The sequence below is a fragment of the Myotis nattereri genome, assembly GCF_964212035.1.
Source record: "Myotis nattereri genome assembly, chromosome: 2".
Classification (NCBI taxonomy): Eukaryota; Metazoa; Chordata; class Mammalia; order Chiroptera; family Vespertilionidae; genus Myotis; species Myotis nattereri.
In genome coordinates this window covers 208,418,089-208,441,144 of record NC_138076.1, presented here as the reverse complement: position 1 = coordinate 208,441,144, position 23,056 = coordinate 208,418,089, and the positions used below count along the sequence as shown (strand labels likewise).

Below are 23,056 nucleotides of genomic sequence, written 5' to 3'. Positions count from 1 at the left end.
CAGCTAGGAGCCCCCCACAGACCCCTCGCCCTGGCGCCCATGCTCTCCTGTCTGTCCTGGCTCTGTCCTTCCTCCCTGCCCTTTGCCCCCTGGGTATGTCGCTGCACCCTCAGTGAGGGCGGGGGACTCCAGACTGTGCCTCTCCTCGGCCAGGCTTGTCCTGCTGGCACCGTGGTTGGGCACTGGCTTCCTGCACTCTCGCATGCCTTTGCCCCCCTCCTCTCACCTGGGGCTTTGTGCCAGGCCCTGTCCCGGGCACGGGCTGCCTGCTGACACCCTCCAGGGGCTGACGGCGTCTGTGCCCCGGGTCGTGATCTAGCGACTAAGGGGAACAGTGGGGCTTGCCGGGAGAGCCCTTTGGCTGGGCTCTGCACTCTTTGGGGTCCCAATCCCGTGCCCTGTAACATGTGGAGGCTCCAAAGAAAGAAGCAACCAACCCCACCCTGGGGAGCTCATCCTTCAGGGGGCACGGTGGGCCGTGCAGGGAGGAGCCCATCGGTACCTCTCCGAGCTCCTTCCCGCATCAGGCCAGATGCCGGCAGCTGGTCTGTGCGGCCCCGTGCAGGGGGGCTGTCGGCCTTACCTCTGGGACCAGGGTCTGGGACAGGGGCTGGGCAGGGTGGAACGGCGTGAGAGAACGGGCCTGCGGATGGGGTGCGGGGATCGGATCCCAGCTCGGCCCCTTCTGTGCACGTGACCTTGGACGGGTTAATGACGTGGGGCGTTGGCTTCCTCATCTGTGTAAGGGGGTGATATAAGTACCCCCCAAGCCCCTGGCGGCTCAGAGATGAGATGAGCCCGCGTACCAAGCCCCTGGCGAGCACGCGCGCTCAGCACACACGGGGTATTGTCATGAGGTGACGGTATGAGTTATTGATCTTCTGAACTGGCTCAGTGGGTGGTAGGATAGACTCAGGGCAGTTATGGGAGGGACCCTGCCTGGGCTCGGGGCAGCCCGCCCTCACTCGGGCCCACGTCTGCCTCTTATCAGCCGGTGGCCTTGGGTGACTTCACGTCTCTGTGCCTCGGCTTCCTCATCTGAAAACAGGGATAATAGGAGGATTTCCGATGCTCTTGTTGCTGCATTTAAAGTTTCAGCAGAGCCCGGCACGTCGGAACGCCTCGACGAGTGGTGTCCGTGTGGTTAAGGGGGCAGCCGGGGAGGGAGGGGGTGGGCTCTAGCCCCAGCTGTGCTGGCCTCCCTGGTGGACGTGAGCACACCTTTCCCTTTCCTGGGCTTCAGTTTCCCCATTTTGAACAAGGGCTGGGCTTCCTCAGAAGCCCTTTCAGCAATGACGACGTGCGGGTCCCTGACTCTGACGGGATACGCATGTGTGGGCCAGAGGGAACTGCAGGCACAAAGGCCGTGAGGCTGGGCCGGGTGGCATGGTGGCGAGCGGACCCGCACACCCTGCGTGGGGCAGGGTGGGTGCTCACGGCGCTCTCTCCCCTCTTCCTCCCTCCAGGGCTCCCTTCCCCAGCCCCCGCCTGTGGATGTGATGGCGGCTCCTGCTCTGTCCTGGTGTCTGTCCCTCCTCGCCTTCCTCCTGCCCCCGGCCATCCCTCGGGCATCCACCGCGGTGAATGGTGAGGATCCTGGCATCTGGACAGCGGTGCTCTCCTTTCGGAAGGGGGCCAAGGCCCTTCTAGACGGCGGGCCCTACTTCTTGGCAGAAGGGCCGCCATCAAGGGCAAGAGGAGGGAGAAGGAAGGCAGCAGCCATGGGGCCACCTTCCCCCTTCCCCCTCTGTCCTGCCCCCACTGCGCCCACATGCCTCTCCAAGCCACAGCAAGACACTGGCCTCTCAGCCCTGTCCCGCCTCAGCCTTGCAGCCTCCGGGGCTCAGTTTGTCCTCTCTGAAATGGGCCACTAACCCCTTCTCTGCCCTCCAGCGTTGTTTAGCTTCTCATCTGGTAGCCTGAGGGCCCGGAGCGGGGATGGTGGGTGGACCCTGAGGGCAGGGCAGCGGGGCCCCTGCAGCCAGCACTCACACCTCCTCTTGCTGGCAGACACTTCCACGCTCACCTGCTTCTACAACTCGAGGGCCAACATCTCCTGTGTCTGGAGCCGGGATGGGGGCCTGCAGGCCACATCCTGCCACGTCCACGCCCAGCCTGACAGTCGGTGAGTGGGGTCGCTGGCCAACCCGCAGACTCCCAGGACGGCGGGATCTTACAATCACTGACGCTTACACTCCGGAACCCTCACTGTCAGACTCCCAAATATCTGCGCCTTGAGAACCTTGGACGAATGGGCCCCACAGACTCTTGCTACCACAGGAGTCTGGAAAATTCAGGAGTCTGATATTTAGACTCCTGGAACCTGGGTGGGAGTGGGTGTGGGGAGGGGGGGTCCAGGCTGGTGATGAGCTGGACAGGGTAGACTCGGGCTTCTATCCTGAGGCTGGACTTGACTTTGGAGGAGAGGGGGAAGGAAAGGGGGCTCCCCAAGCTTCGGAGGAACCGGGGGTTTGGGGAGAGCCCTATGGCAGCCGTGGGGACGGGACTCGGGAGTGGTGGGGAGCTTGGGGCGGGGGCTGTGAAGGGATTGCAGGGTGCACATAGCCTGCTGACAGCAGCAGAGGCCCCTGTGGGTGGGGTCCGTGAGGCTGCCAAGGCCCCGCCAGGCCCCAGGGGAAGACTGCAGGGCTTCGGTGCGGAGGCCAGGTGTCCCGGACAGGCTGGTCTAGATCATGCTGGCTGCTGTGGGCCGGCCGCAGCGGTGCTCATGGGGGGAGGGAGAGCAGATGCAGGAATTGGCACCCTGTGAGGTTGGCATAGAGCATCCGCGCAGACCAGCCTGGCTGCATGGGGGCCACCCCCCGGGCTGGCGCCAGGGCCCCTCCCTTTCTTCTAAGCAGCTCCTTTGCCTTGAAAGGCCCTGGAACAAATCCTGTGAGCTGCTCCCAGCGGGCCCGGCATCCTGGTCCTGCAACCTGATCCTGGGATCCCCGGATGTGAGTATCTGTCGCTGAGGGAGAGGACCAGGGGGAGGGTGAGTGCCAAGGGGTGTCCTTCCCGCTGTCTTCCCCGTGCTGGCGGGTCCTCTGCACTCCCGCACTCCTCCTCAAGTGGGGGGAGCACCTCAGAAATGGTGATACACACACTTGGCTCTTCCCGACGTCTCCCCAGTGCAGGTGGGCGGGGGGGTCAGGAGTGTGGGTTCCGGAGCCAGATGGTCTGGGCTCCGGCCCTGGCTCCGCTGTACACCAGCTGGGGGACATTGGGTGGCTGCCACGCCCCAGTTTCCCCTTCCGTAAAACGGGAATGATAATGGGAATGAGAATGGGAATGACAGGGCTGATCTGAGCGTAAAGCACTTGGAACGCCACCCCGAGTAGAGTACACTCTTGATCGTCCGTGGATCCTGAGTGAGTGGCAGAGCTGGGGTTGCACCCAGGCCTGTCAGACCCCAGCCCGGACCTCTCACTGTGGCATTAGGCTGCCTCTGGAAGGGTACGCATCAAATAATTGCCTGGCAAAGCCTCCTTGGAAGTGGCGGGCACCAGGGACACCCAGACCACATTTCCCAACCACTGCCAAGGAATATGCACTCCCAGGGGGCAGGAGAGGGCGGAGATGGGCTTGCAGTGTAGTGGATAAAGGCACGGCTCTGGACCCAGGCTGCTGGGCCTGTCTCCACAAGCTCTGCCGGTGGCCTGGCCTCAGGTCCTGGTCCCCCCAGCTGTGTGACTTTCCTAACTGTGTGGCCTCAGGCAAGTCCCTAGGCCTCTCTGTGCTTCAGTCTCCTCAACTGCAGGACGAGGATAGTAACAGTGCCTGTCTCCTGGATGCTGAGAAAATCAAATGACACAACACACGCAAATGCTTAGGAGAGTGCCTGCCACAGACTGAGTACTCAGAATGCATGATTGGCATCTCCACAGCAACAACAATAACCTATATATATAAAAGCCTAATATGCTAAGTGTCTGGCCGATCGGTCGACCTTTTACTCGGTCGACCGCTCGACCAGTTGCTATGATGTGCACTGATCACCAGGGGGCAGATGCTCTGACCGGTACGTTAGCTTGCTGCTGGGGTCCGCCGATTGGGGAGTGGGCAAGATGGGCTGGACACACCCTGGAGCCCTCCCGCAGTCCCTCCACCTGCAGGCCAACCTCCTGCAGTCTCTCCCCTGCCTGGCTAGCCCCGGTCAGCCCCGATTGCCCGGATTGGGACTGGGTGAGAAGGGCCGGACATGCCCTGGAGCCAGCCTCCCATGGTTCCTCCCCAGCCTCTAAAATATTTCTCCTAATTAATTTCCTTTCAATGTGCACAAATTCATGCACCTGGCCTCTAGTAGTAATCCTATATAATAAAAGCCCAGTGACCCAATGGTGGAACAGCCAGAATGACTGGTTGACCAGTCACTATGACACACACTGACCACCAGGGTGCAGATGCTCAACACAGGAGCTGCCCCCTGGTGGCCAGTGCCCTACCACAGTGGGAGCACCGCTCGGCTGACAGGGATGAGCGGCTGCTCTCGCAGCAGGAGCAGCTGCTCAGAGGGCAATCCCTGCAGGCCACCCCTCCGCCCCCCATGCACGAATCCTGTGCACCGGGCTTCTAGTATAATGATAATGCTAATGTTATCTGGGACAATCTGGCTCCCCTAGAAGCTGGAAGAAGGCTAGGGCAGAGGGAGGAGTTCCCAGCTCTGGGAACTCTGATGATCAGGTTCAAGGTTTGCTCATAGTGGCCCTGAGCAGGTCAGAGGGACTGTGCCTGGGTCCTGGGCATAAACCCAGCCCCCCGGGCCCCAGAGTGCAGGCCCTAAGGGTGCCTGCAGCTGGGTCCCTTCTGCAGGGCTGCGGGGCTGCCTCCGCACAAGGAGGGAGGAGGCCGCCGTCCGCTGCTCACTCGGCAGCCCTCAGTCAGGCACAGCGGGCCAGGGCTCGGTCTGTGCGGCTGTGGACACAGAGCCTGGGTTTGAGTCTGGGTTCCCTGGCGGACCAGACCAGACCAGACCAGACCCGACGTGTGACATTGGGAAGTCCCTTAACCTACCTGAGCCTCAGTTTCTCACCTGCAGGAGGGGGTGGATGCTTGAGAATGGGCCAGAGAAGTGCTAAAGCACTTGAGCAGTGCCTGCCTAACCGTGCTTAATGCCTGGCCATTTCCTTCCAGAAAAGTCAGGGCGGGGGTGGGAGGAGCCAGGGGAGGGGAGGCTTTCACACTCAAAGCCCTGCACCTTCCTGGGGACCCATCCTGCTTGCCCACCTCTGGTGACCTGAACTCCCTCCCTCCCAAGGCAGCTCCTTCCCTTTAGAGCAGGGGTTGACACACCACTGTGGCCCCTGGGCCACAACCGGCCCGCTGTCTGTTTTTGTAAATAAAGTTTTATTGGCACATAGCCACACCCATTCTCTTACATGTTGTGTATGAGAGTTGAGTAGTTATAACAGAGTCCATATGACCTGCTGAGCCCAAAGTACTCACTACCTGACCCTTGAGAGAAGGTTTGCCGACCTCGACCGTAGACAGTGCGGGTGTGGGGTGGGGCTCCACCTACATTGCCATCTTGGTCTCCCCTCCTGCTCCCCTCCATGCCCTCATCCTGATGGCCTCCCCCCCACGCCAGCTGCCCCAGCAACACTTCTGCCCCCTTGCCTTGCAGTCCCAGAAACTGACCGCAGCAGACATCGTCAGCATGAGGGTGATGTGCCTGGAGGGGGAGAGGTGGAGGAGGGTGACGACCCAGGACTTCAAGCCCTTTGACAACCGTGAGTCAGGGGTCCAGGGGCGGTGGGGGTGGGCTCCTCCTTCCCTGTCTTCTCTCTGGGATCTCACTGTTCCAGTCTCTCTATTAACTTCCACACCCATATCTGACAAGTTCACTGCCCGCTGCCCCGGGATGAAGTCCCGGCTCCTTACCCCGACACTCAAGGCCACTGGGGAATCCGCCTGGCTTCCCCTCCAGCACCCTTCTCTGTGGATAGGCCACACCAAAGGCCAGCTCTCCGAACTCATGTCACCCATCCCTGCCTCTGAGCCCTTGCATGTGCTGGTCACAGGGTCTGGAAGGCTCTTCCCACCTGGAAAATTCCCACTCACCCTTCAAGGCTCAGTGAGGAGTCACCTCCTCCTGGAGGCCTTCCCAGACTCGCCCAGCCCTTTGTACCTCCCCTTTCAGGGTGTTTATATCCTGGGTCACCACTGTCTGACTATGGGTCTGTCTCCCCACTCAGCTGTGAGCTCCCTGAGGGCAGAGCTATCCCATCCCCGTCTGCAGTCTGAGTACTCAGCACAGGTCCAATCTGGGTGGTGCTCCGGGAAGTGTTTGTTGAATGACTGAGTGCCTGGTCCCACCCCCAGCCCTTCCTGCCTCCCTCCAGACCTTGCAGGCCATCTCCAGGGAAGAGGTGAGCAGAGGGAGAGATCCAGGCAGCGTTCTAAATGCAGCCCTGCCGTGACTGAGTGTGGTCTGACTGGCAGGTCCTTTAACATGTTTGGCTCAGTTTCCTCATCTGTAAAATGGGGACAGTTACCTGCTGCACATGGTCATTGTAAGGAGTCTACGAGCCAAGACTCAAACTTCTTGGCACACGCTCAATAAACATTCGCTTATTGTTGCTCGTGGAGTTCTACAAAGTCTCAGAATTATAGAACTTAAATCAATTTAACTTCAGAATCATAAAATATTATAATCATAGCAGATTAACAAGATAATTAAATTACATGAATGAGATGGTCCATTTAAACCGCTTAGATCATTTCTGAGTGCAGAGAAAGGCTGCCCTGATTCATCCATTCAGAGGACAATTAAGCGCCTACTACGTGCCAGGTAAAGTTCCAGGCACCAAAGACACATGAGAGAACAAGCCCCTGCCCTCAGCAGGCTCACAGCCTGGCAAGGGAGACAGAAAATGAAGAACCCAAAATAGGGATTTCATATGTCAGGTGGCAATAGTGCTCGGAAGAAAATGAAGCCGGTGAGGGGGGTAGAGAGGCGGGTGGCACCCCAGGAGGGAGGAACACAGGTGCAGAGGTGGAGGGGGGAGCACGTGTCGGCTTTACCATCTCAGCGTCATGATCCAGCATCCCCCAAGCCGGCTCTCCCCTCCTCCCTCCCCCTCCAGTTCGCCTGATGGCCCCTGACTCCCTACAAGTCACCCAGGAGGGGAGCCACACATGCAACATAACCTGGACCGTCCCCCAGTCCTCCCACTACATTGAAAGACACCTGGAGTTTGAGGTCCGGACAAGGTCCCTGGACCACAGTTGGGAGGTGAGTACAGGGCCCAGCCCGACCTGCCCTGATTCCTATGCTGCTCACCCTGTCCCTCCTCCATCTCCGCAAAAGCATGGCAGCCCCTGCTGCTCCTCTGTACTGCCTGCTCCCCCCTCCCTCCCTCCCTCCCTGTGACCCCGACAACCCAGGGCCCCAGCGGGTGGCAGATTCCAGGCTGCACTAGGGAGGACTTACAAGCCAAGAGGCAGGCGCTTCCCTCTGTGAGGTGTCAGAGGCCCTGGGACGCCACCTCTGCGCTCTTCAAATCCACAGGGGTCTGTGCTCATTCACTCACTCACTCCTTTATTCACTCACTCAGTCACTCAGCAAACATCTCCTGAATGCCTACTATGTGGTGGATGCTGGGGAGAGAGTGGGGGCCAGACTGGCAAGCTTCCCGCTCTCAGGAAACTCACATGTGTGTGTGTGTGGGGGGGGGGGGGGAGTGGGGAGGCAGGCAAACACGGAAACAGGAGACTGTGGAATATTGGTAAAAGTTATCAAGAAAATGACATGCGATAACACTTCTAAGAGGGCCTGGGACCAGGAGAGGCTGCTCTGAGGCCTGAGGGTCCAGAGGAGCTGCCGCTGCAGAGACCTGGGGAGGGTTTCCCAAACAGAGGACTCAGCCGCTGCAAGGCAAACGCTGCCTGGGGGTGGGGGTGGGGGCGAAGGGGGAGGGGCCGGGGAAAACCAAAAAGAGGATGCAGAGGTGGGAGAGGTAGCAGGGCCACAGCCTCAGGCCTGAGAGGTGGTGGGAGCTCAGACCTGGGGCCGGGAGGACAGGAGAGGAGGGGAAGGGTCCCCGATGGGTCCTGGCAGTAGAACCAGTTGGCTGACAGATGGCTTTGGATGGAGGGGATGAGTGAGAGGGAGGGGTTTAGGATGACCCCAGCAACTGGGTGGTCAGGGAGTCTTTGGGGAGGATGGGGTGGGAGTGGAGGAGGGAGGGTGGCGGGGGGAGAAAGGAAGGCTTTCTCTGCTTTGCTCCGCCTCCTGGTCAGCCCTGCCACGGGAGGGGGGTGGGCAGCGGGGGCCCCTTTGTCCTGACTGCCCTGTCTCTGCCCCAGGAGGCCTCCCTGCTGACCCTCAAGCAGAACCAGCAATGGATCTTCCTGGAGACACTTGCTCCAGACACCGCCTATGAGCTTCAGGTGCGGGTCAGGGCCCAGCGAGGCGGCCTCCTGACCTGGAGCCCCTGGAGCCAGCCCCTGGCCTTCAGGACGCGGCCCGAAGACCAGCTCCTGGCCGGGAGGAGGCCTGCCGGTACGATGGAGTCGGACAGGAAGGGGTGTGGGTCTAGGACGGCTGGTGAGGGAGGCCTGGGGCTGAGGCTACAGTGCTCAGCTGCCATCATTAGCTCACTTGATGTGACCCTGCAGTGTGAGCAGCGGGGGCATAATTGTGCCCATTTTACAGATGGGAACAGGGACTCAGGGAGGGCACGGGGTTGCTCAGAGCCCTGTGAGTTAGTGGGGAGGCCAGAGAGGCTCTTTTCGCTTTCTCCATCCTGAAACCTCAGGCTCCTGGTGTTTTCCAGGGTTGGGGTGGGCTGCTTTCACCTCTCAGCCTCAGTTGCCTCATCTGTAAAGTGGGTACTGTGACACCGAGGCAGGGCTGCTGTGATGAAGGCACACGGTGCCCATTGTGGGCCTGGCTGGGCAGCCGGAGGCTGTGAAGGCCTAGGGGGCAGACATTGGCCTGTCCCTCAGCACAAATTGGGGGTGGGGAGATGCGGGAGTGATCTGGGTGAGTCGGGGCACTTCTCTAACCCCTCTCCTTGCTTCCCCTCCCACCCGCCAGCAGCCTCTTCACTGGGCCACATCCTCGTGGGCCTCTGCGGTGCCTTGGGCTTCATCATCGTAGTTTACCTGCTGGTCAACTGCCAGTACCTCGGGCCATGGTAAGAGCGCTGGCTTCCCCGTCTGTCCTGCGTGCTCCTGTGTGACACCCCCCCCCCCCCCGCCCGCCGCCCCCTTGCTAGGTCACACTCTGGGCTGAGCCCCTCTGCCTTGCCAGGAGTCTGCACTGCCGAACACCAGGCCTTTCCCTGTGGTCCACCCCCAAAGACAGAACCAGCCTGATGGGAATTGGGGGGCAGGGAGAGTCCTCAGGGGGCGGGGAGGGGGACGGCCCCGAGCAATACTCTCAGGAGTCGTACGTGTGTGTGTGTGTGTGTGTGTGTGTGTGTGTGTGTGCGCGCACGCCAGCTCTTGTGTGTGTAGGTCCTCGTGGCTCTGTCCGGGTCTGGGCATTCATTCATTCATTCCTTCATTTACTGAGTCCAGCTCAGGGCCGGGCAGGGCGCTGAGAGCTGAGACACAAGGGCTAGCCACGTGCACGTGGTCCCATCTTCCTGGAAGGAAGGCCGATACCTGTCAGTCACGCACACACATGTATAACGACACCCTGTGGTGAGGATGGGAAGGAAGGTACTGGAAGCAGGAACGTCAGCTGGGAGGGGACACTTCCCCGAGGAAGCGATGACTCCCTTGAAATCTGAAGGAAGAGCTAAGGGGGTGGGGGCGGGCAATGGGGAGAGGAGAGCACACAGCATGTGCGAAGGCCCTGGGTGGGGAGGAGGCAGGAACGTTTCAGAAACAGGGCGCAGAGAGGCGGTTGCCACCAGAGACCAGAAAGGGTGGGGGAGAGACCTGGGCATGTGGGCAGCAGCCGGGCTCTCTGGGGTCTCGAGGCTGTGGCATCCACTTCCACACAGATGCCTGCAGACACAGGGCACTCAGACTGGAATTCGGCCCACACTCCCCTCTCCCCACACCAGGCGGCCCTGGGCAAGGCACAACCCGGGCCACCAGCCCCGACAGCCCCGACGAGGAGGCCGCCGATCTGGCCTCTGGCCTGACCCCCTCCTCCTGGCCCACTCCGCTCTGGCCACCTGTGGCCTTGACGGTTCTGGCTCTGTCCCCCCCCCTCCCCCCCCCCCCGCCTCCTCTCCCGGGCCCGCTGCTCTGGGCCTCCACAGTGTGCAGGGATGTGTTTGCAGGGTCGTGTTGCCGCACTTGGTTTGTTTTTGTCTCGTTAGAATCTCAGCTCTTGGAGAGCAGGGACCTTCTCTGTCGGCCAGGCGTGTGTCCCCGCACCCAGCACCACGCCCCTTACTGGACATGCGATCGACATTGACTGAATGAACGATCGCATGCAGAGTGGCTGGGGGCTCTGCCATCAGAGCTGCGGGCTGATGGCAGGACAGGGGGCCCCTTCCCTTCTCACCTTCCCCCCCTTCTCCCCTGTTCAGGTTCAAGAAGGTTCTGAAGTGTCACATCCCAGACCCCTCAGAGTTCTTTTCCCAGCTGAGCTCAGAGCACGGAGGAGATTTCCAGGTAGGAGTTCGGAGGTAGCGGGCAGAAGCGGGCAGCTGACGTGTGCCAGCCAACGTGTGGGCAGTGGTGCCCAAGGGCGGGGAGGTGGTTCCCACGCTGAATGGCACTTCCTGTTGGAGCCACACTGCCTGGTTCTAATCCTGGCTCCACCACTTCCTGGCTGTGTGACCCTGGGCAAGTGATAGAACATCCCTGTGCCTCAGTTTCCTCATCTGTAAAATGGGGAGGAATATAGTGTTACTGTGTGTATGGCCCTGAGAGCATTGCCTGGCCCACAGCTAGACTTACTGTCACCAGCCTGTTGACTGAGCAGGTCTTGGCAAGCAGAGCATGGGTTGGAATTCAGTCCCACCCCACCATACCCCAAACCAGATGCCCTTGGGCAGTGTAAACCTGAACCCCCATCCATGGCAGCCCTGACCAGGAGGCCCATCACCTGCGTCTGTCCTAACGCCCTCCTGGTTCACTCTTCTCTGTGGGTACAAGTTCTCCCCGCACCACGGAGCGCACGCCTGCTCTGTGCAGATAACACGCCCTCTGCCCCACAAAGAGTCCCTGGGTGGGCTCCCTGGCTTCTCACAGATGCTCACAAGTCCTGCAGTCACCTCTGGCCACAAAACAGATTCATCTGGAAAGTGCTGGCCCACAGAGTCATACTCTGAACTCCATTCAAAGTTGTGGTCTCCCCCCTCCCTCCCTCAGTCCACACCCACTTCAGGAAGGAAGCTTCGGGGGGAGGGGGAGGGGGAGGGGGTGGGCTGCCTCTACCACCCTACCCACCCCCTACCTCAGGCACCCTAGGTTGGGGGAGGGGCTGAGGTGGGGGTGGAGGGAGGTCAGGAGGGGCTGGAAAGCCCTCCCGGACCAGCTATCATGAGCTGGCGTTGGAGTGCTCTCTCAGGCTGGTCCGGGCCCTTCTGGAATTCTTTGGAAAAGTCCCGAGGACTGGGATAGCTTACCTACAGTTCTCTCAGTGTGGGGGAAGGCAGCAACTGGAAATTCCTCCTTTAGTCCTAAAGGTAGTGAGCTCCCCATCAGCAAAGGTATGCCAGCAAGCCTTGCCTCTGTAGCAAAACATGGCCGAAGGGATTCCTACATTGGGCCTGCTTGGAGGCTGGACTCGGTGCACACTCAGTCCTCCTCCAGCTTGCAGTCTCCCTGATTCAATGGCCTAGGCATTTTGAGGTAAAGTGGGGTCGCTCCTAGAGAGCTGCAAGCCCCTCCATGCCCCCGTGAGACCACCCCCAGTTACAGCGCCTGCCCCAGGCCTAGTGTGTGGAGGAGGCTCTGGGGACGCACAATGTGGCTGGGGGTCGGGAGGCCAAGAGGGACCCCACCCTCTGTCCGCGAGTGGGGGGCCTGCTCCTCTTTCTCTCTATCGCAGGACCCCCAGCTGCAAGGCCACAGGCCCACTGCCCTGTCCAGACACGGGATCTGGGCATGCATGCGCGTGTGTGCATGGGCATGAAGGAGGACGGGGTTCCCCTGTGTCCCCCCTAATGCGCTTCGGGGCGTTGTGGATGGAGACCCCGGCCCAGGAAGTGGCTGACCACACGCACCTCTGAGGGGCCCCGGGAGCCTGGCACGCCAGCCCTGGCCACGGCCTGGCCTCTCCCGGCTGCACACTCAGCGCTGCTGCCTCTGTGCACCCACCCGACCTGCGCCCTTTCCCACTCTCCTCGTTGGCCACCCTTCCTGGCCACCCTCAGTTGGCCCTAATGTCTCTCTCTCTTACATCTTCCTCCGTAACACAAACTCCTGGCTTGGGGGAGGGGGTAGATTTTGTAGAGTGGTGCGTGTGTGTATGTGTGTGTATGTGTGTGTGTGCGTGTGTGAAGTGTGTATGTGTGTATATGTGTGTGTGAAGTGTGTATGTGTGTATGTGTATGTGTGTGAAGTGTGTATGTGTGTATGTGTATGTGTGTGAAATGTGTATGTGTGTGCATATGTGTGTGCTTGTGTGAAGTGTGTATGTGTGTGCATGTGTGATGTGTGTGCGTGTGTGAAGTGTGTATGTGTGTGCATATGTGTGTGAAGTGTGTATGTGTGTGAAGTGTGTATGTGTGTGCATATGTGTGCAAAGTGTGTATGTGTGTGTGAAGTGTGTGTGTGCATGTGTGCGTGCGTGTGACGTGTGTATGTGCGTATATGTGCGCGTGTGTGAAGTGGGTATGCGTCTGTGCATGTGCTTGTGTGTGCATGTATGTGCGTGTGCATGTGCGCGTGCGTGTGTGAAGTGTGTATGTGTGTGTGCATGTGTGTGCGTGTGTGTGTGCGTCTGTATAACAGCCCACTTAGCTCCAGAAACTTGCTTTTGGGAGGGAGAAGCAGGCCATTTCTCTCCTGGTCCATTAATTCATCTGAAATATATTGCTTGCCCCCACCCCCTGCCCTGGGCCGTGTGCTGGGGGCACAGGCGTGCAGGGAGGGGCCTATCAGGCCTGGGCTCTGGGACCATGGCCCACCTGCGGAGGGTCCCAGGACAGAGCTGCCGGTTCTCAAATGCACCTGGGGCCCCCCTCACACCACCCTGAGGGGCCCCCCACCCCCCACTGTGTAGTGTGATTGTACCCTGTGCCCGCTGTTTCCACCTTCATTTTCCTTTTTTAAAAAATATTTTTTATTGGTTTCAGAGAGCAAGGGAGAGGGAGAGAGAGATAGAAACATCAATGATGAGAGAGAATCATTGACTAGCTGCTTCCTGCACACCCCGCCCTGGGGATCAAGCCTGCAACCGAGGCCTGACTGGGAATTGAACTGTGACCTCCTGGTTCTCAGGTCCACCCTCAGCCACTGAGCTAGGCTGGCCAGGCCCCGCCTTCATTTCCTTACCTGACAGCTCCCTGCAGGTCCCCAGTGAGGCAGCAGGGAAGACTCAGCAAACTGCTGTGTAATTGGGGCTCCGAGAGGCAGGCAGGGACCTGCCCAGGTCACACAGCTGGTGAGAGCCGGGGCTGGACCAGTCTCCCTGCACCTAGCCAGGGCTCTGGACTCTGCAGCACCTGAGAAGTGCTCTGCTGGGCACGCTCCTCCCTGAGGAGGTGGGGCAGGTGGGAGGCCCGGGCACTGGGAGGGGGAAGCGAACTGGGGGACGGTTAGCTCCGCACCAGAGATACTCCCTGTGTGATCAGAGCCAGGCGAGTCTGTATGGTGAACAGGATGCGCTCTCGGGCCCCTTCTGCCTCAGCATTGGCTGGTCGATTCACACTCACGCTAGTCCCCACCCGATGCTGATGCTCCACCCTTCGCTGTGTCCTCGGTACCTAGGTGCCGCCAGGCTTATCGTAGGTGCTCAGTAAGCGGTCGCTCATGGAGCCAGCACTGCCCCGGGCGCCTGCAGGGAGCCAGGAAGGCCTGACAGGCTGGGGAGCAAGCCAGTGGGCAGGCAGGTGGGGTAGGGGGCAGCCAAGGAGGGCCTCCCCGAGGGGCAGCCTTGGCTGGCTTGTGGGAGGAGGCATCCCACTCACCCGCTCTGGTCTGTCTCCTGGCAGAAGTGGCTCTCCTCGCCCTTCCCCTCGTCCTCCTTCAGCCCCAGCGGCCCGGCCCCCGAGATCTCCCCGCTGGAGGTGCTGGACAGGGACGCCAAGGCCACACAGCTGCTCCTGCTGCGGCAGGACAAGGGGCCCTCGCCCCCTCTTGAGACCAGCGGCCACTCCCTGACCAGCTGCTTCACCAACCAAGGCTACTTCTTCTTCCACCTGCCGGACGCGCTGGAGATCGAGGCCTGCCAGGTGTACTTCACCTATGACCCCTGCGCCGAGGAGCTGGACGAGGACGGGCCCGGAGCACCCGAGGGGCCTCTCCTCCCATCCCTGCCGCTTCCGCCAGGGGAGGATGATGCCTACTGCACCTTCCCCCCCAGGGATGACCTGCTGCTCTTCTCGCCCAGTCTCCTCAGTGGCCCGAGCACCCCAAACACTGCCCTGAGGGGCCCTGGGGCTGGTGAAGAGAGGCTGCCGCCCTCCCTGCAGGAGGGAGTCCCCAAAGACTGGGCCCCCCAGCCCCTGGGCCCTCCCACCCCAGGAGCCGCTGGCCTGGTGGGTTTCCGGTCGCCCCAGGAGAATGCGCTGGGAGAAGCAGGAGAGGAGAGCCCTGGTTCTGACCCTGGCCCTGGGGAGGGGTCCGGCCTGCCCTGTGCCAGCCCTCCTGGGCAATGCCAGGTCAGGGCCCCCACCTCCTGCCTGCCCCTGAACACTGATGTATACCTGTCCCTCCAAGAGCTCCAGGACCAGGACCCGGCCTACTTGGTGTAGACAGACGGCTGGGGCGCGCCAGGCCCCGTGGGGACTCTCTGTCTTCAAGGCTTGTCCACTGCTGAGCTCCTCAGTGTCCAGCTGCCCCTTGGTCGCCTTCGCTCAGATAGCCCCGACCAGGCCCTGCACACTCAGCCTTCAGTCCCAAACCTCAGCTGCTGCTCCCTGATCCTACTCACTGTCCCAGCCAGGAACTGCAGGGGACACTGGCTCCCCCATCGGTCACGGGGTGCCCTGGACTTTACCTCTGAGACATCGCTCCTCCCCAGCCGACAGCTGCTCCTCAAGGCGAGTGCTCCTGTCTCTGGGGGTCTGCACGACCTCCTTTCGGGGCTTCCTGCCCCGTCTCAACCCATCTCACCCCCTTTCACTCACCCTCCACGGGGCAGCCAGAGCGCTCCCTCCAAAGCACAAACAAGGCCATGCTGTCCCTGGGACCCCTCTGTCCTCAGCCCATATCCGGGCCTGGCCCTGGCCCTCCAGCATCACGTTGGTCGTTCCCTTCTGGAAGCCTCTCAGCAGTCCTCCTGAGCCTCGGAGCTCCCTCATGCCCCCGCACCTTTGCACGTGCCGTTCTCTGTGCCTGGGGTGCCCTCTCCTATCTCATCGAGGTGACAGACTCCCCTTACCCTTCAAGTGTGGGCTCAGCTTCCCCGGAGGGAAACACCGCCTCCCTTCACGAGCCTTGAGATTCGGTGCTGGCGTTGTCAGGGTCGCAGGGCGGCTGGATAAAGAGGCCTTGCCATTTCCCGTTGGGATCGCTGTGACCTCAGAAAGCTTGGCTACTGCATCTTTAAGGCTGCGGCCCAAGTATGGACAGAAATCCCCCAGTGACGTGGACACCGGCTGGGTCCTTCCACGGAGCCATAAGGCAGGCTGCTGGAAAGAGACCCCTCCTGGTGGCAGTAGCCCACTCCTGGGTCCCGCCTCCTCCGCCCTCCGCTGCAGGGCGCTCTTCCGCAGCCCAGGGGCTGGCACACCTCCAAAAGGGCCGCTCCATTCATTGCACTTGACTCGGTGTACTTGGCACCCCACCGTGTTCCCCGGATGAATGGATGAACTGTCAGGTACCACTTTGCCTGGGCTTCCTGCACCCAGCTGCCTTCTCGCAGGGGGTGCCATTCACCTCACACCCTGGGCACCTGACCCTTCTGAGGTCAGGACTCAGAGAGGCGAAGCCCCCTGCCCACTGGGTCCAGCATGCCCGCTCCAGGACTGCCCATCCCCTCCCATGGCAGTCCTCCCCTCCTACCTTCTTCTCAGGGCTCCCCACCACACCTTCATTTCCTCTCCCTCTGTCCCTGGTGTTAGGTGGGAGGGACCCCAGGGTCCGGTGCTGCCACTGCAAGGCAGATGGTGACGAGATAATGGACCCTCCCTGGAATCCACAAGGAGCCCCACACAGAAACAGACTCCTTCCTGAAAACTTTGGCGACCCCCTCATGCCCCCGCCCTCATTAAACACTTGAATAAAAAGAAATTCCCCTTCCCTGTTGGCGCGAATCCACTGGCCCTGCCTTTGGGGTTCCTGGGTCGCCCAGGGACGCAGATTAAACCATTTCTTTCTTTCTTTTTTTTTTTCTTTCTTTCTTTCTTTCTTTCTTTCTTTCTTTCTTTCTTCCTTACTTCCTTCCTTCCCTCCTTTCTTTCTCTCTCTCTTTCCTCCCTCCCTCCCTCCTTCTTTTCTTTCTTTCTTTCTTTCTTTCTTTCTTTCTTTCTTTCTTTCTTTCTTTCTTCCTTTCTTCCTTCCTTCCTTCCTTCCTTCCTTCCTTCCTTCCTTCCTTCCTTTCTCTCTCTCTTTCCTCCCTCCCTCCCTCCCTCCCTCCTTCTTCTCTTCCTTCCTTCCTTCCTTCCTTCCTTCCTTTCTTTCTTTCTTTCTTTCTTTCTTTCTTTTTCTTTCTGACTCGACTCTTTGTTTCCTGCACACTAGCCTAACACCTGGTGCCAATCACACCTGTGATGTTTGTCACAACCTTCTTCCTTGACTTGGAGTCTTGCAAAGGCAAGGACCTTGTTCTTTACAAGAGCAGGGAGAGCGGAGTGCCTGTATTTATAGATTCTGCTACAAGCTGATTTGACATTTGACACAAGCCCATCCCTTGGGCAACTGGCAACATGATGTACTTTAGGACAGAAGCTCTGTCCAATCATAGAGGCCGGACCTGCGCTGACCGATCAGATTTCTCGCAGCCTTGGGCATTTGAACTCAGGGAGGGAGGGGGGCTCCTGGAACAGGCACAGGGAGAGAAAGCACTGGAAAAGGCCGGAGAGGAGATGAGCCCGCTCCTGACACAAAGATGCCCGCTGCTGAGGCGCTACGGGCCTCACTCAGGATTCCTGTTTCCTGTGCGTCCGAAATAAACCCCTTTCCTGAAGTCGCCTGAGTCTTGAATTCTTACCATGGAACAGCTCAATTACCCTGCCGTCTCCTTCCCACCTCCTGCGTGGGACACCCTGGGTGCTGGGCGTCAGAGCCCCGCTCCTGCCTGGACCTTTGCGGTGTCCGGGGGCAAACTGGGGAACCGCTCTGCAAGTCCGTTTCCACTTTGCAGAGTTCTGGGGAGGTTACATGCCCAGGCCTTGGTCATTTTAATATTTTTATTGATTTCAGAGAGGAAGGGAAAGGAAGAGAGATAGAAACATCAATGATGACAGGGAATCACTCATTGGCCGCCTCCCGCATGCCCCCCACTGGAGACCGAGCCTGCAATCCAGGCATGTGCCCTTGACCGGAATCAAACCGCAGGCTGACGCTCTATCCACTGAGCCAAACCGGCCAGGGCTAGATATATTTTTAATGATCTGTGTGCACCATCTTTGTTTTTGTTTACTTAATATTTTTCTTTAAGTCAATTCACAGTTTGGGTTAAATACTTTTATTTAAAGGAAAATCTTTATGTTGCTTCTGGAAATGGGAAGCTGATATTCACTATAAATGAAAGGTAACCGTAAAAATTAAATGCAATAAAAATGTTTTAATCCATTGCCTGCTGGAAATCTGCTCAGTTGGCAAGGTTGAGGGTTCGATCCCCAGTCAGGGCACATGCAAGAAGCAGCCAATGAATGCATAAATAAGTAGAACCACCAATTGATCGCTCTTTTGCTTTCTCTCTCTCTTAGATCAATAAATAAAAATTAAAAATAATAAAGGGGAGATTACTAGGTGTGGGTAAGCCTTTGGAGACATCCTGGCACCAAATAACCTTCCTTCATGAGGAAAAGCAAAAGGATTGTAGAGGAAATGTCTTTTTCACTAACAGGAGTCAGGTTTATCTTATCCTGCAGGGGTCCAGGCATCCCCTGACATGGTCTCATGACTTTTATGACCCTTGGCTGTACCACCGCCAGCTGCACTTCATAACCTCCCTGAGCCTCCGTTCCCTAATCTGCAAACTGCGGAACATGACACCTGCCTCACTGGGTCCTTTCCAGGCGAGGAGAGATGATGCTGGCAAGTATGTACAAAATCTGTATTTATTTTTCGTGCCCTTGACTGAAAAGTTGGGCCAGATCATGGATGTAATGTCTGGCATCCATAAACTGCACCCATGGCAGACATGGCGAGTGGATTGCACCCGTGCATGGCAGATCTTGCTCACAGATCCTCGTCCTCCGGAGCCTGGGTGCCCCTTCAGCTTCTGTAGGCAGGTCCCGACTGACCACAGCTGCACCTGGTGGCATCTCTGGACCAGGTAGGTCATCCCTCAGGTTCCTTCCACAACAGAAGCTCTTGTTTTTCCAGTCTCGGATTTTCCAGGCAGGAGGACAGGCTGAGAGGATGGCAGGAGAAAGCTGAGAGGGTCCTGTGAGCAGGTGGGCGCAGGGGACCCAGCTGTCCCTGCCGTTTCCCACAAGAGACCCGAGCTGGCAGTGAGCAGAGAGAGGGGCCGCCTGGCAGCAGGTGGAGATGGTCTGATGGTCCAGAGTGGATTCGCCTGTGGCCTCAGGAGCTGGAACAAGGGCGGAGCAACTGGCAGGGGTGGGCGGAGGGAGTAAAGGAGAGACAGGCCTGCCCGGGTCAGATTGCAGGGCAGAGAAACAGCACCAGCTGGGGACCAGGCAGCCGAAGGCCCGGGATCTGGGATCCGTCAGGTGCAGAGCGGGAAGCAGGAGGCAGCCAGGGCAGATGGAGGGATAAGAGAAAAGGGAGGAAGGTGGGCGGGCCTTTCAGCCTCTCAGGTCTCCTATTTCTTGAGCTGTCTGTGTTCCCTCCACTCCCCAAGCCCCCTCCCCCCCACCTCCACCACCACCACCTCCACCACACCTCCCGGCTCCCACTCCAAGCAACTTCCAGGGCCCACGGTTACCAAGAAAACTGTGTGTGGAAACAGACCTAGGCTAGGATGACAAGCCTCGCACCGCCCTCTAATTATTGACATTCCAGATAACGCCAACAGCAGTCAAGAAGCACTTTAAAAAGGAATGAGAAGCTAATATTTATGTTTCAGACACGGTGCTAGGCGCTTCCCAAGCTCATGTCTCATCCCCGGGAAAGGACCCTGTGAGGCAGGTGTGGGGTTCCACCGCTTGCAGATTAGGAAACCGAGGCTCCGGGAGGTTACGAAGCGCAGCTGGTGCAGCCAAGGTTCAAACTCGGGTACGTGGGGCGCCAGAACTCTTGGTCCTTTGCATCTACAAGGCTGCACGGGCAGCAATTACATTAATGAAAAAAAGCAAAACAAAACATAACAAGCAAAATTCCGTTCTAATCTTACTTGGCAACCAATTAAAAAAAAACAGCCCGCATTCCACACATTCCATGATGGCGACTGTGGCTGAAGCCATCCCCACCTGTGACCTGGCAGCATCCACTCTCCGTGGGATCCCTGCTGGGCCTCCTCCTCAGCCGCCTGCCCCTCTAACCCTCCCCCTCTGAGCCCTGCCAGGGTGGTCTTGCTCTGGCTTGCGTCTGGCCATGCCACACCTGCTTAAGCCCCTACGGACTCTCGGATATCTTCGGGACAATGCTTGCACTCCTCATTGTCATCGTCCATGACTTGATGGGCCACATCTGCCCTCATGCCTCAGTCTCCCCATCTGTGAATGGGGTAGTCAAATTGGATGATTTCTTTTGTTGTGGTTGTTTCTTTTCTTTTCTCTTTGCTTAAATTGGACGGTTTCTAAGTGCTCTCTTAGCCCTGCTATTCTGTGGTTTCAGATGCCACATGGAATGTGGCTTGTGGCCGGGACTACATGTATTTCACTTCCAGAATGGAAGGCGAGGAGTGAGGGCCAGGGCCACAGTTGACTCATTTAGTAATCTTCACACCCAAACAATCTGCTCCCACACTCCTACACATCCCTCAGGGCCCCACCCCAGCATCTCCACTTCTGGGAGGCCCTCTGATTCGTCCCAAGTAGGGGTTGGTTACTGCCTCCTGCTGTCACCTTCTGCATTCCCTCTCTTAAAACCCTGTGCTAGATCCTGGGGCTACAGGAGAGATAATAACAGTCATAGCAGAAGGTCAATCAGACCATGAGCAGCAGCCTTTATTCAGAACGCCCAGGCGTGAGAAGACTCTGGAGGAGCCCTCAGACCTGGAGAAGGAGGTGGAATGCTGATCGGGGCGTTAGTCAGAGGGGCTGCCCAGAGTTCAGCTGGTTTTGGAAATAGTTGGTTGAGGGTGGTCCTTGGAAGGGCGGAGGGGGGGGGGGGTTGTACTGGCAGATTAGCAGCCAGTGTGGCAATTTGAATCTTATCACCGAGCAGTGGGGGAGGCACAGCTGTGCGGACAAGGACCTGTGGCACGTTCTCAGGCCTCAGGAACTGTATTTACTGAGCACTCAGTGAGCACCAGGCTCTGGTCCAAGCATGGTTTCTAATCGCTGGCAATGATGTCAGAGAGGAGGAGAGAGGAACCATCCTTACTCCATTACATACACGAGAAGGCTAAGGCACAGAGTGGTTGATGGCTCGTGCAAGGCACACGGCTAGAACACAGTAGCGCAAGGATTTGAACCCGGGCATCTTCAGCACTCACTCGGCAAGTTCACAAAACCTCTTGGGGGCGCCCTCTCAAGACAAGAATGACGGAGATTCTGAGTCCTGCGTCCCCGATGGAGACAGGCGGCCCGAGGGGATGGCGCCGTGTCCCAGGCCACACAGTGAGACTAGGGGCCAGAGGGGAGGACTGGAACCCTGAGCTCTCACCCTACATCCTGCTATCCATGGCCACTGCCACTGGGGACGAGGGGCGGGTTGTTGATTGCACTGGAGCTCAGCACCAGTAGCCGCAGCCTGGCCCTGAGACAGCCCGGGACATCCCCTTGCTGGCTGCTCAGAGTCATTTTCCATCACCACAGGTATGACACACACACGCTCCATCACAGCGCCGGGGAGGGGGCGGTGCTCGGGGCTGTGGGAAAGCAGGGCAGGAAGTGCTGAGTGGGGGGAGAGGCAGGGGGGTAGCCCGTGTGCAATTCCAGGAAGCCAGGATGCAGAGGGGAGGGGGAGCTGGCGGGACCTGGTCTTCCATTCCTCTGTGCAGGTGCCTCACGGAGTGGGACGACTTCCCTGTCTGCAGAGGCCCCAGCTCCGTGGGGGAGGGACTGACCCCGGTGGACGCGCAGTCAGGAAACTGAGTCACACCCTGCCTCTTGGAGGAAACTTGACCTGAGCCTTTAAGGGAATGCCCGGCTTGGGAAGGCTCTGGGGAAGGCGCCTCGCTTTGGGAGGAGCATGGGTAGCTGTATGGGACTCTATAGCCAGAGGGCCCCGCACAGCTCAGCGGGTTTGGGATATAGTTGCTTGAGGATGGCTCCTGCGTTCACCCAACATGTATTTACGGCGGGACTGTTCGGTGCGGGTCACGGGGCTGGGTGCTAGGGAGCCAGTGGTGGGCACAACGCCCTCTGCCTGGGCCGGAGGCCCCGTGGGCCCCGTGGGGCGGCTGGTGTGCTGGCTCTGGACCTGGATGCCATCCTGGTTCTGCTGACCCCTGGGCGTGTGCCTAAACCTCCCTGTGCCTCAGCTTGCTCAGCTGTGAGAGGGGAAGTCCCAGGATGGTGGTGAGGATTAAAGACGCGAGTGTATGTAAAGTGCTCGAAAGAGGTGAGACAGGCAGACAGGGCTGAGACCAGGGGAAGCCCAGGGTGAGGTGTGGAGGCAGCTGGCTCGCTGGCTTGCCTCAGGGATGTGCTCCGCTGTCTTGGTGATGCTGTCAGGGCGGGGCTGACCTGGAACCACGGCATGCGGGGGTTCTATCGCCCTTCCCCCACCCCCTTCCCTTCCCACCCTCTTGCTCCTCACTGTCTGCCTTCCCCAAGCACCTGGGTAAGTCTCAGGGTTTATAGTTTAAGGCGTGACTCTCGCAGTGGTCGGCAAACTGCGGCTCTCGAGCCACATGCGGCTCTTTGGCCCCTTGAGTGTGGCTCTTCCACAAAATACCGACTTCTGCGCATGGGCCACGATGTTTCAATCGCACTGTACGTGCGCGCCCGAACGTGGTATTTTGTGGAAGAGCCACACTCAAGGGGTCAAAGAGCCGCATGTGGCTCGCGAGCCGCAGTTTGCCAACCACTGCCCTAGGGTATCTGGACACCCATGACTCTCTGTGGAGGGGATTCCAGGAGGTGTGGCTTGTGAACCCAGGGTGACCTGCCCTTTGGAAGAGCAGCCCAAGGCATTGTCAATAGCCAGCCTGCTCCTGTCCCTCTCGCCCCACCTGTAATGGGGTGAATTGTGTCCCCCCAGAGACATGGTCAAGTCCTAACTCCCCCCGCGCTGCCACCTAGGAATGTGGCCTTATATGGAAATAGGGGTCTTTGCGGATGTAAATGTGATGAGGTCATAATCCGATAGGACCTATGACCAGTGTCTTTGTAAGAAGGGAAGAGACACTGGGAAAGACACAGGGCAACGCCATGTGACAGCAGAGATGGATTGAAGTTAAGCTGCCAGAAGTTAACCCATGGACGCCAAGGATTGCCAGCAACAGCGACACCACAACCAGGAGGGGAGGAGGACCCTTCCCTGGCGCCTTTGGAGAGAGCACAGCTCATCCCATCACAGGCGGGAGAGAGGGGCGGCAGCAGCTGGCTACTGGCAGTGCCGGGTCCTGCTCACACCTTGACCTTGGACTTTCAGCTGTCAGAACTGGGAGACCATGCAGTTCTTCGCATTAAGCCACCCTATGGGTGGCACTTGGTAAAGGCCGTCCCAGGAAACCAATGCGCTGCCTCGGCCCGCGAGGAGCTCAGTCCTCCCAGACCCCACCTGCCTGGAC

The 23,056-nt window shown here is 58.9% G+C and overlaps 1 protein-coding gene across 2 annotated transcripts; it reads left to right on the top strand.

Moving 5' to 3' along the window:
• Positions 1-1,499: 1,499 nt before the first annotated feature.
• On the top strand, positions 1,500-14,831 carry IL2RB (interleukin 2 receptor subunit beta; the record flags this gene model as incomplete). Of its 2 annotated transcripts, none has more annotated exons than XM_081083151.1 (9): positions 1,500-1,587; positions 2,011-2,125; positions 2,879-2,957; positions 5,624-5,729; positions 7,086-7,234; positions 8,308-8,503; positions 9,044-9,140; positions 10,494-10,578; positions 14,070-14,831. In XM_081083151.1, the coding sequence occupies 9 exons, from the start codon at positions 1,500-1,502 to the stop codon at positions 14,829-14,831; spliced, it is 1,677 nt and encodes a 558-aa protein (XP_080939277.1). The 2 variants fall into 2 exon arrangements, with proteins under 2 accessions (XP_080939277.1, XP_080939276.1); XM_081083150.1 differs by having other exon boundaries at positions 9,041-9,140.
• Between the last annotated feature and the right edge of the window lie 8,225 nt (positions 14,832-23,056).